The sequence below is a fragment of the Tamandua tetradactyla genome, chromosome 2, assembly GCF_023851605.1.
Source record: "Tamandua tetradactyla isolate mTamTet1 chromosome 2, mTamTet1.pri, whole genome shotgun sequence".
NCBI classification, from domain to species: Eukaryota; Metazoa; Chordata; class Mammalia; order Pilosa; family Myrmecophagidae; genus Tamandua; species Tamandua tetradactyla.
The window spans coordinates 33,930,433-33,943,789 of NC_135328.1; the positions used below are offsets into that span (position 1 = coordinate 33,930,433).

General features: G+C 39.7%; 2 protein-coding genes across 5 annotated transcripts in view; one reads left to right on the forward strand and one right to left on the reverse strand.

The window, feature by feature from the left end:
- Positions 1–7,555, reverse strand: part of SLC31A1 (solute carrier family 31 member 1) — a 35,145-nt gene extending 27,590 nt beyond the window's left edge. For all 3 annotated transcript variants that reach the window (XM_077142805.1, XM_077142806.1, XM_077142809.1), the window contains exon 1: positions 7,393–7,555. The gene's annotated coding sequence lies outside the window, so the exon portion shown is untranslated. The remainder of the gene's footprint in view (positions 1–7,392) is intronic.
- A 116-nt stretch (positions 7,556–7,671) lies between these two features.
- The window catches only part of FKBP15 (FKBP prolyl isomerase family member 15), a 92,452-nt gene continuing 86,766 nt past the window's right edge, over positions 7,672–13,357 (forward strand). For both annotated transcript variants that reach the window (XM_077142799.1, XM_077142798.1), the window contains exon 1: positions 7,672–7,874. In XM_077142799.1, coding sequence (XP_076998914.1) covers positions 7,822–7,874 — 53 coding nt within the window. In that variant the 5' untranslated portion in view covers positions 7,672–7,821. The remainder of the gene's footprint in view (positions 7,875–13,357) is intronic.

Below are 13,357 nucleotides of genomic sequence, written 5' to 3' on the forward strand. Positions count from 1 at the left end.
CATTAGGAAATGTTATATGTATACAGTTATTTGTCACAGAATTGCATATAGTGGCAAATACTGAAAATACAACCTAAATTTTTTTTGGCAGGGCATTGATTAAATAAATAATCATATTTCCATATAAAATGAATATATTATAGCGATAGATAAGCATGAAGACCCTCTTTATATATGGATACAGAATGATTGCCAAGGTATATTTTGAAACAAATAAAGCAAGGTGCAGAACAAGATGCACTGTTGCTATAATTTGTTTACAAAAGGTAGAGAATGGGAAAGTTGAGACATATTACTTGCAAACACCTATACCACCTCCGGGCTGTAGTGGTGAGAGGGCAGGCACATCAGACAGTGATAACATTCGTGCCCACTAGGAGGGGGACTGGTCAGACGTGGGCAGGAACAGAAGGAAGATATTTTCACTGAAAATCCTTGATGTGCCTTTTGATTTGGGAACCAGGTAAATATATTTCCTTTAAAAAATTAAATTATGATCAAGTCCAACTCCTTCATCTTACAGATGGGGAGACTGAGGCCATCTTTATTGAGTAATGTCAGCTGACTTACTTCTTCAGTCAACTGAACCCACAACATCTGCTTTTCATAGAAGGCTTCTATAATGCTAGGCTTCCTCAACTCTCCCATTTCTCTAGATGGTGTGCTGGGAAGCAGCTAAGCAAGGCGGTTTTTTGAGTTTCACAGATCCGGTTTTGGTGGTAAATAACACAGAAGCTCTGATTTCTCTTGCCCACTCTCACCCTTCTGTACAAGGAAGATCAAGTATACAACTTCATTCTTCACAAAGCCTTTAGAAAAGCTTATATTTGCCTGGTCGGAATAGGACAACTCAAATTTGATATGTCAAACAAACAAACTGAAAAGGTCTTTTAGTTATGCAATGATAGAAGGGTCTAAGTCCACAGGGAGTGGATCTCCCAGCTAATATACTCCATTTCTCCAACAGCTTTTGTTGTTGGTTTAGCCACATCCTGGAATAAAGCAATCACGAGGTGCACCCTTTACATTCCTCTTATAGGATTCTTTATATCTTGCCAATTTGTTAACCATGAGTGCTTGAGCATGATTTACGGAAACACTTTAGAGTATTTTAGAGACAATGTGATAGAGTTGAGAGAGGGCACTGGACTAGGCATCAAAGGCTCTTGGCTTTAGACCTGAGTTTGCCACACATAGTAGCCATGTGACATTTAGAGAAAATTAATTTCTGAAAAGAGGGCTCACTTTCATGTCACTTAAAGTACACAGCCTCTTACAGTTTGATTTAAAAACTCTAACTAGTCAGATACATATCCATTGGCAAAGTACTGCTTTAACTGCCTTCTTACAATTAAAGGCAGACAATGTTGTTGGGTTGCCTGGGAATAATATTGGGAATTAACATGGTGTGAAGCAGAACTAGGAACATTAGGAAAATGCAATTTAATATATTATGGAAGATAACAGGAACTTATGCCCCATCAAAACATTAATTAATAAAGAATAATTTTATGAATATGTACAAAGGGAATGCAAACAAAAATGAGAAAAGCTGTTCAATGTCTCAGATGGAGATGGTATGATGGAAAAAATACTGGGCTAGTAGTCAGAAGCCTGTGTGACCATGAGGAACTCAGTCTTGTCATTCATTCTTTGATATTTATTATGTACCTATGAGTTAAGATACTATAATGAACCCTTATCCTCAAGAATCCAGTCTAGTGGAAGAGGGAAACAAGCAAATAATCAAAATACAGTATGAAAGGTACTAAGATTACAAATTGGGTTGTGTAGGAGCTGATAAAAACCCACCAAGAGAGGTAGGAGAGGGGTAGTGGGGGCCTATGAGTGGAGGGTCAGCAGCATTCCTCTGCCTTTCATTTCATAAATTCAATGATTATGTTCTAGGCACTTTCAACTGCCTCAAAATTATATAAATACTTAGGATAGTTTTATAATAATTCTACTATCTACTTAGAGAAACACTCAACCTGGCTAAAAACAGTACTTTGACACTTCACTCCTTGCTAGTTTTGCTATCTTTATGTGTTCCTTCCAAATTATTTCTCAGGCTTCCATCTCCTTAATGTCCTTAGTCTAGGAAAGCAGGTTGTATACAAAAGCCTAGGGCCTTTGTGTAAAGGAAAAGAGGTCGGGTGGGCCCTTCTCAACCCTTTCCTTCTCCGCAGGGCTTTGCATTCCTAAGGATGGGCCACTCCTCTGCTTGGGGACTCTACCTAAATCATGAAATGATATCATTCAAAGCAATAGAACTTCAAAAGTATTTCCTTCCCAGTTCCTATTATAAGGTTTCTTTTGGCATAAGTTGCTCATTTTAACTTTTTTTTTGTATTGTGGTAACAGACACAAAATAACATTGCCCATTTAAGCCACTTTCAAGCATACACTTTTGTGGTGTTAATTACAGTGCAGGGCTACCAGCTCTTATTTTAACTTAATTAAGTGTCAGACTTTTGATGACTTGTGTACTTAGAAACTACTGAGAATTTTTTATTTGTAATGGTCTCAGTGTGCTAGGAGCTGCATATGGGCATGCAGGAATCAACACCAGTTATGCCCCATGTCCCCAGTCATGCCTGGTTTGTTAAATTTAGATGGCAGAGGTAAGTCTAGTCACTGACTTACTTGAAATCTTTCACTGGTTGAGGTCATCTTGTCACTGTAAACCGTTGTTTATCCAGTGATGACTCTCTCTGTTCTGGTAGGGGAGGTGCCAAGAGTAATCAATAATAGAGGCCATATGGAAACAAGACTGAAGGAGCAGAGACTCTTAGGAATATGGTTTAATTATTAGCTTCAGAGCAGCCATTTACTTTTATTCACATTCAGTCTGGAAGCTTTATTTTCTTTGACTCAAGATTTAATTTATAATCTACAGGAAAACTGGACTGAGGTTTTTATCAGATTAATACTAGTGCCCCAAGCAATGTTCACTCTGCGTTAGCTCATTCCATCCTCACAACAACCCCACATTCTAGAGGCTATTATAAAAAATAAAGTGGCTATTCATGTGCAGTATAGCCAGTGGAACCTTGTTTTTTACTTCAAATATTTCTAAAACATCTGAAAATTTTTATCAATCACGTTATTTTAAAATAAAATATTCCATTTCCTCCTGGGTTTAAGTGCAAACTTTCAACTTTGATCTTCAAGGTACTTGACAATAAATAGAGCCCGGAACTGCTTTTCTATTTTAATTCACTACTTCCCTATGTATATTTTTGCCTTATTAGCAAACAATTCACCAGAACTCTCTTAACCGATTTAACTGACAACACCTGACAACACCGTTGCTAGACCTGTGTGATGGGAGCAACACTTCTGCTCTCCTCTTCAGCGGATGCTTGAGAAATTATGATTGTCAAAGGTGTTGGGTGTGTTTGCTCACAAACACATTTACGCCAGTCAAACACATTTACACCAGTTGTGCTTATTATTATAAATATGTAATCTCATAAGTATCAAGTAAAGCAATGAAGTACAAGTGAGAAAAGGTAAATGATAGCAACTAACAATTGAATATTTATTACTTGCCAGGCACAATGATTCAACTCACATAATCTTCATAAGAATCCTAGAAGTGGATTCTCTCATTAACCCTACTTTGCGAAGGAAGGAAATTAAGCAACTTTCTCAAGGCTTAGACAACTAATAATTGGCAAAGCAGTTTGGCTCCAGAGCTTAAACATTTAATTACTATAATATGTAGCCTCTCTAGTGGTTGTTTCTATGAAAAACAAATTGAATGCTTTGGAAAGACTAGATAAAGGTGGGACACACAGATAGATATACACAAACCTTCTGTTAGCTGTGGGAGAGACAACTGTAAAAGCTGGACAGTGGGGAGGGTAGACTTCTTAAGAACCTACGAAGATTCTACACTTAGGCTGCTTTGAAATAACTATTAGGTATTTTTAAAGCTACCACAGTTTATGTAGACCAGAGGCTGGCAATTTTTTTTGTAAAAGGCCAAATAGTACACATTTTAGGCTCTGTAGGCCATACAGTCTGCACAATTACTCATATCTGCCTAGTAGTGTGAAGGTAGACAAAGACAAAATGTAAACAAATGAGTGCAGTGTATTGCAATAAAACTTTATTTACATTTCTGTAAACCTACAACTGTGCTAAAAAAAAAGGAAAAGAAACCCAAAACTTCATTTACAAAAACAGGCAGCCAGCTGGGACCAGATTTAGCACACAAGGATAGTTTGCAGGTCTCTGAGACCTAGAAAAGGCTGAGGCCTTAAAAGAGCAGCAAAGGAATGTTTATGTTTTAAGTTAAAATAAAATGTTCAAGAATGTGTATAACTAATAACCGATTCTCTGCTTTAACTCACTTTTTCAGTTAACCAACTACTGGCCCTAAATATATCAGATAAGAGGGCAACTCCTGTCTTGTGAAAATTTGTGCATCTTTTCTGCCTTTGTGCTTTTGCCAAAGCTGCTCCATCAACCTGGAAAGCCTCTAATTTCTCACTTCCACTTGATGAAACCCTACTTAACTTCACAACCTATTATTTAACCCCACACTCCCTCCAAACTAGATACAATTATTTCTCCCGCCTTTGAAATCCTACAATAATTAATTTCTACTTCTTATGGCATTTACTTTGCTATGTCTACTATTACGGTTATCTGTGTACTTCTATCATACATTCAACTACAGGCACTTTGAGGACAGGAACAATAACCTACACATTTTCCTGTCCCAGTCAACACCAGGCACAGTTTCTTATATGTGTAGGTTTTCAGACATTCTTTTGCCTTCAGTGACTGAGTGAACAAAATACTATACCTCCACCCCCACTCCAAACCTATATCCAATTTATATCCCTAACAGCACACCTGAGATCTATTTGGTTATAGATTTAAACAATTAATTTTAAATTTCATTCACCAGTACATATTAGTTTGGGTATATATGTATATAAAAATTGAAAAAAAAAATTCTAGCCTACACTGTCATCTTTACTGCAAAATGTCCGAGATAGTGAAAGGAACTGTTAAATTTGCTGGTTCCTTGCAGTCTTCAGGGGTCAATACATATCATGAATAAATATAAAAGCTGTTCACTTAAGTAAACAAACAAATATGCTTAATTCAAACTTGAGATCAGTGTTGTGTCTTGCTTTTAATCCCTAGCAGTACTTAGAATCTACAAGGTGCTCAGGAAGACTGGCTCAAACTGGGATGGGAATTTAGATCTCTTGATTCCTAGTCCAATATTACAGCAGGCTAAAAAAAAATCCTAATCCAGGAAGACAAGCAGCTTTTTGGTGTACTGAATCTTGCAGTTAGAAGCCTGAAAGGAAAGACGGCAGAAGTCTCACCACCATCTTTATCCCCCTCACGCTGCTGGTCAGAGCCAGCAGCTGTGCTCTCATAATGGTGTTCTAGGTACTCATGTTAAGGGAATCTCAATCACCAAAAAAGTTGATTCAGATTTTAGAGTTCCTGCCTAGTTAAAAAAACTACTGAAACAAAGTTTCAAAGCCAGAAGAAAAAGAGCAGAGCCTTGAATTCAAACTCTATAGAAAACATCCTGGATAAAAACATCCCTGCTAAAGATGTTCCTTTGGTATTTTTTTAAAGGCACAACTCAGATGGTTCAGTGCTGGAATGACAGCAGTGTTGGGGAGAAGGGTTAGAAAGGGCTGTTACTTATCCAGTTTTTTTTTTCCCCCTGAGAGGTAGCCAACTTCACATTCTAAACAGAGCTACCCCAACAGGTTCCAGTTTTAATGCTCAGATCCAGTTCCATTACTGTTTTAACACTGCCAGCTTTCACCGTTTTCATCATTTTAATTTGTAAAATAAACATAAGATGCAGAACAACAGCCCTATTCATCGGTATAATACAGTAATAATTTACTTACAAAAATTATAGAGACAGAATATTTCTAGCTATCCTATTCCTCCTTCTCCATCCCTGAGAGCTTTAGACATGAGTAAAAATCACCTTCAATTTACAAAAGAGAGCAAGCAACCTAGGCAGTTCACAGCCAGTACAGCATTTTTATCTTTCTGGAAGCCACCTATAAAAGGCAAAAGACATTGCAGGGCTCTCTGGGTCACATGGGTAAAAAAATCATAAAAGAATAAATTAAGGAATAAGGGAACCAGGATGAATTTCATTATTCAATCTAACACAGAATTAATGAGAACCCATTATGGGCAGGAAGGCCATAAATGTGCTCTGTGACACAGGAGACAACAAGATGAATACGTTTGTTCCTGTTCTCAAGAAGCTTACAACTTAGAAGAAATACACAAATTACAATAAAAAAGCAGATCATGGGAAGTGTCAGATGTACAAAGTTCTCTGGAAGGGAGGTACCAATCACTCTGCTTCAATTTCATGCCAAAAGATTAAAACATTCAGGTAAGGGACATCTGTAATTTCAACCTGATTGAGAGGGGAAGCCCTGAGTGAAAGAACTCCAGCAAGATTTGTGGAAATGGACACTACCCTGGGACATTACCTGTTTATCCACACTTGGAGTAGGTCTGGGTTAGCCAGACCTACTCCAAGATTGTTTCAAGAATTAAATCAGGTTAACCAAAGAAATATTGATGTAAAATACAGGGAGGTTGAAACTGGAGGCAGATTAGACAGAAACAATTGCTGTTGACTTAGGACCACTGCAGGAAGACTCAGCAAAACCCAGGTCAAAGTTGGGACTAGGGATTTTCCGCCTTTGAATTTTGCTCCTTTTCATCACCCACTGACAGAATGTCCCAGCTGTCCTGCACCTCACCTGGAATATAGGTGGAATCTGGAAGGCCAACTTCTCTTAAGGTGTATGCTGCAGTCTAGTAATATCACACCATAGGGGCACACACTGCTAATGGGCTGGCAAGTTCTCACTCATCCATCAGTTCACTACGCCCTAAATCAAGAGACCAGGGATCCAACCCTCGTTTGCCCTTTACTTTCTGTGTGACCTCGGCTAGTCACTCAAATGCTTAGCTCCTCCGTTTCCCCATCGGTAGACTCTGAGATTACAAGAAGGGGGGAATGCATTCTATGTCCTTTGAGGTCTAAAAGCTTCTTGAGCCCTCGGCAAACGGAAGCACTGGACAAATGACCCGATGAATAAATAGCGAGGTCGGCAGCAGGGGACTGAGGCAGAGGGATCATTCCATTTTATAGTCGGGGAAAGTGAGGGACCGAGCACTCTGCCCCAAGGTCATTCCTTTTACACGTCTCGGCAGAGGCCGGGCCGGAAGTTCAGGTGTCCAGAGATCCAGTCGGGGCCCTTGCTCCTTTCTCGCCGTGCTGAGAAGTGGCAAGGAGGGTCCTAGTCCCGGAGGGACAACTCAGGCACGGGTTGCCTGAGCTGTGAGAAGGGAAGGGAGAGGCCTTACCTTCCCAGGTCGAATTCCACCACCAGCGTCTCCACACAGAACCTTAACTCACAAACCCCTCAGGACTCCTCAGAAGACCCCTCCAACCTCCGGCCGGCGCGACGTGTCCACCACCGCCACCGAGACAGCCGATTCCCGCCCCGGCCCCGCCTCCCTGCCTCGTTGACCAATCCTGCGCCGGAGTTCTGAGTCCCTTCTCTTCTGCGGGATGGGAGAGACCTTACGTCACGCGACGCGTGTGCCCGCGAGATCCTCCCATTTGCCTTTGCCCCACCTTCTCTGAGCCTAGGCAGATCTCTACAAAGCATCCCTGCGGCTGCTCCTCCTGCCGGAAAAGAGCACGCCACCGCGGCATTTTACGACGCCGGCGGTGACAGGCCCTGGAGAGACTTTTGAGTTCTTCGCCGAAGCTGGGCGAAAGCCAGCGCGATGTTTGGTGCCGGCGATGAGGACGACACCGACTTCCTCTCGCCCAGCGGCGGGTGAGTGACTGCCAAACATGGCCGAGAGAATTCGGCGGAGGGAGCCAGAGGATGGTTGGAAGGGTCTCTCTCTTCTCAGGCCTCATCCCAGCTTCCGGGTTCTAGATCCTTGCCACAGACCAGTGCTCTACACCCCTCAGAACTGGGGCAGAGCTTGGAACTGAGCTGAATCTGGCGACCTCGGTCTGGACCCAGCATCTCCTCTGGCACACAGTAGTACCCCGGGGTTCGCGCTTTTGCTAAGTCACAGTTTGTCCTTCTGTAAAATAGGGTGGTTGCAAATGAGAATGTTTGCCTCTGGATTTTTATAGGAGTCAGCTGAGCTTCCTATAAAACTTTCTTTTCTCCGTGGACAAGGCGGTGACACTTTAAAACTAGGCCTTGGTGGGTTAGTTCCAGCATCCTTCAAGGACCAGCTTGGTTGTCATCTTTTTTTGATACTTGCCCTTTTCTCACAGCCCCAGACAGAATAAATTGCTTTCTCTTCTTTATTCCCACCATGCACACCGGACTACAACTCTTTACTTATCTGACTCCCTCACTAGATTATGAGCTGACAGAAAAGGGAATGCTTGTGTTATTCAACTCTGTGTAGATTCTTAGTCCGATACCTGACACATAGCGTGTGCTCAGGAAGTGCCTGTTGAATGAATAATGAATTGCTGTGAAATTGCATTTTGTAAACTTTAGAGCTCCAAACTAATGTAAGCCTTTGCTGTTGCTATACCCTGCTCCAAAACCTTGACTTTATTCTACCAGCCTGAGGTAAGAGCTCCAAGGTGAGGTATCTTCCAGTAATCAGTTTAGCCTCCGCCCTTGCATTGTGTCTGTGAACACCACGACTCCCCTCAACTTGTGAGCTGCCAAACTCAGATCCTTGCAGAGCCTTTTGAACATTTGTTTAACAAATTTTGTACATCTGAAGAATGTAGTAAAGAATGAATGAATCTACCAACATATGATATCTGCATTATATGTTGTCCCTCATTCTAAACGTAAAAGGTTACAAAGATGGCTAAGATGCTGTGGCTGCCTTCAGGTTTCTACTAACACTGTTGGGATTCCAAAGCATGAGTGACACATAAAATGATATTGGCTCTCTTTTGAGAGAGATTGGCTATTTATTGAGAACCAATAGTTAAAAAATAGGATCTTTTGACTCTCAATGTGATTAGCTCTATATCATCTGTATTACCTATCCTTAAGTCCTCTTTTCATTGTTGCCACCCTGCTTCATCCTTACCCCCACTTTAAATGGCTTATATCCATTTAGTTTCACGTTGGGTTCTTTTAGTTGCACACTTATTTCAGGTGAAACTGTGCTGTGGTTCCTTTTGTTCCTATTCCACCCATAGCATTCACTAAAAGTTCCATAGGAAGTGTGCAGGGTATACTTTAAATTCACATTCTTCACTACATAAAAGTATTTGGGGAAGACTGGAAAGGAATGTTAGGGCTCCCGACTTTCAGAAACTAGCTGGCCACTGCTAACTGAAGATCACAGGGTAGAAAACGACAGTCAGGTGCTCTCTTCCAGATTCCTGGCCTGAGATGTTCTGGATGGTTCAACTGTGCTGCTTTTCTGAGCAGGCTCATCAAGGACCTGAAACATTTTGGTTCTGTGCATGTGACCATCCTCTTAGACATAGACAATAACTAGCTTGGTGATAAAAGTCTTAGCAGAGAAAGTTAAACATATAAATTATTTTGTTTCCAAACAGTAACTAGAAAAACCAAATCAGTTTTAAGATTGAAAATATAGAAAGTTTCACTAACATTGTCTGATTCAGCCATTCCTTCTTTGGCTTTCTCTAAGGAAGTAGAACATGTGACAGTGACCACTACAGCTGCTTTTCACTTCCTGTTTTATTGTTGAAATTCTTTTCCTTCCTTTAAATGTGATACTTTTTATCAGTCAATGCAACATGTATTCATGTATATTACATAACTGTAATGTACTTTTAAGTTTACTTACTTTTTAAGTTTTCAAGTATTTTGACTTAAATATATGAAATATATTGACTCCATTTAGGATTATCTGACCTAATAGAAGTGGTAATATTAGCACTTTTTGAATACCATGAAATATTTCCTAAAGGAACTGGGATATGAGTGGTCCTGCAAACATCAGCCAAAAGGGAGTAAAATGAGTCTTTGGTTGCCCTGATTTTTCCATCACTCCTGAATTAGAGAAGTGCACAAGTTATTTATATATTTTTGCATTCAACGACCCTAACTCATGAATTAGATTTTATCCTGTAACTTCAGATCTGTTGTGATGAATTGATATGGTATTTCAGAATATGAAAATTAGTTTTTCTTTTCAATTTAATTTTCATGCCAAAATTATTGATAGCAAAAATGCCATAGGAAAAAAAATTTCTTTTGAAAAGGTTTTACATTCTAAACCTGTGCTGATTGGATCCTTAACCCAACCTAGATATGGTTTTGTAGCAATATTTAGAACATGTGTTTGTATAAACTGTTCTGGCTAAAATTTGGTTCATTACCCAGTTCCCTTCAAGGAATAATATTATGGAAAGACTCTCAGGATTTGCTAGTTCTGTGTTTGGTAAACTGCACTTAGCTCCTTCGTCCTCTTTGTTTACAACGCTAGACTCTAGGTACTCAGTTCCTTCCTTTATCTGCTATCTGCTGAAGTTGTGAGAACATGTATTTTTAGCACCCAGACAATGGTTCATTCTCATTACTTTTAGGGTCTTTTACTAATGAATCATTTTCTCAACCAAAATGGTTGGTTTATATTATCTTTTTCTTTTCCTCTGCCTAGTCCTTCCACCCACAAGTAGGCTTTATGACATATAGGGCTTTTTGTGGATTAGGAAATCCAGTGTAACTTTTTTATACTAAAAGCAAATATATTTGTGAAATGGAAACAGTATACTAGTAGAAACTGGAGTTTTTCTCCTTCCCCACCAGTCTGCCCCTAGAATTAACAATTGTTAACAGTTTGGTGTGTATTCTTCAAGGTGGTTTTTTTTTTTCCTGTTTGCTTAAATACAAATTTGCAAAATTTGGTTTTAAGCAAAAAAAATCCTTGCTCTCTATATATTCTTGGGTAACTTGCCTTTTTCTTCAATCACTATATCTTGGGTTTTGATTGTGAATTAAACCAGATCTATGCCTGTCTTTGTAAAAACCCTAGTCTGGAAAGCCTCTCTGCTTGAGGAAAAGCCCCTGTGTTAAAATGTATAGCTCCAGGCTCTGTGGCACAGCTAGAAATTCAGTACCACAGACCCAAATGATGGGTTGTGTTGCGATGCAAGGTGGCAATTGAGGATATATTAATAAATGGCTTTGTCAGTTGTTAGGGATTAAAAATAGAGGAAGGAGATGAGCCACGGTGGCTCAGCAGGCAAGAATGCTTGCCTGCCATGCCAGAGGACCCAGGTTTGATTCCTGGTGCCTGCCCATGTAAAAAAAGTAAAAAAAAATAGAGGAAGGGGCAACTCTCACCTTACATTGATTTTATAGGCCACTAACCTACGACTTCCTTTTGTCAGGGATAAGGATGGGACTAAGGAGCAAAGTCCACTTTTTTTTTTTTTTTAATATTTTTATTAATGTAACAAGTTACAAGCACACAAACATTCTTAACATACAAACATTCCATACCTGGTATACAATCAGTGGCTCACAATATCATCACATAGTAGTGTATTCATCACCATGATCATTTTTTTGAATATTTGCATCACTCCAGAAAAAGCAGAAAAGAAAAAAGAAAAAACTCATACATATCATATCCCTTACCCCTCCCTCATTAACCAGTAGCATTTCCATCTACCCAATTTATTTTAACTTTTGTTCCCCCTATTATTTGTTTATTTTTTATCCATATTTTTTACTCATCTGACCATATGCTAGTTAGAAGGAGCATCAGACACAAGGTTTTCACAATCACAGAATCACATTGTAAAAGCTGTATCATTATACAATCGTCTTCAAGAAACGTGTCTATTGGAACACAGCTCTACAGTTCAGGTTCTTCCCTCCAGCCACTACAATACACCATAAAATAAAAAGGGGATATCTATATAATGTGTAAGAATAACCTCCAGGATAACCTCTTGATTCTGTTTGAAATCTCTCAGCCACTGACACTGTTTTGTCTCATTTCTCTCTTCCCCCTTTTGCTCAAGAAGATTTTCTCAATCCCTTGATACTGGGTTCCGTCTCATCCCGGGATTTCTGTCCCACATTGCCAGGGAGGTTCCCACCCCCTGGGAGTCGTGTACTTTGGGTACACGACTAGGGGGTAGGGCAGTGAGTTCACTTGCTGTTTTGACTTAGAAAGAGAGGCCACATCTGAGCAACAAAGGAGGTTCTCTAGGGATGACTCTTAGGCCTAATTTTAAGTAGGCTTAGCCTGTCTTTTGCAGGAATAAGTTTCATAGGGGCGATCCATAAGATTGAGGGCTCGGCCTATTGATTTGATTGTCCCCACTACTTGCTGGAATATCAGAAATTCTCCAAATGGGGAAGTTGAATACTGCCCCCTTTCTCCCCTTTGGGGATTTTGCAAATGCTTCTTTATTCACTGTCCGAATCTCTCTGGGATTTATAGGGGCATCACACTAACCTGGACAAACCAACAAAGTCTCATGTCCTGTTCAAGATTCCATTCACTTACAGCATTAACTAAACTGACCATACAGGTTAAATTAGGAAATACACTATCCAAAATATAAATTTTGCAACAAATAAACATCTCTCCTTTTAGTTTCAACGGAAGTTGAAGTTTTAAAACATATATGGTATCATCCTTTACCCAGTCTTCTGATATACTTTACTCCTATCCAATCAACTTCATTCATAACTCTACTCGATGTCTGATAACTTTTTCAACAGTTCGTATATGGGGTAGTACTGATGCAAAGTCTGCTTTACCATCAGAAACAGCTTCTGCTTGGCCAGCTGAATTGTATCCCTTACCCAAGTTAAGTAAACGCTTATTATACTACCATCCCCTACAAAAAAGAAAAGTAATCTATATCTTGGGTTTTGAAACATAATTTTAAGGTCACATTTTTAATGAATGGTTATTGACACATAGAATAATATAATTGGAAAAGAGTTGAGCATAAAACTTGTCGCCATTCATTCATCTTTTAGAAAACACATTTTGAGCATCTATTATGTGGCAGACTCATCGAGGACTAGGGATTTAAAAAATCCTTAACTCTGAATTTTGCATCAGGGTCTAAGGAAGCCCAGAGGAGGACCTGAGTTCTGAAACTGTGAAATGACACTGTGCACAAGATGCCATTATTCTAGTTTGCTAGCTGCCAAAATGCAGTATACCAGAAACAACAGCTTTTAAAAAGGGGAATTTAGTAAGTTGCTAGTTTACAGTTCTAAGCCTGAGATAATGTCCCGATTAAAACAAGTCTATAGAAATGTCCAATCTAAGGCATCCAGGGAAAGATACTTTGGTTCAAGAAGGCTGATGAAGTTCAGGG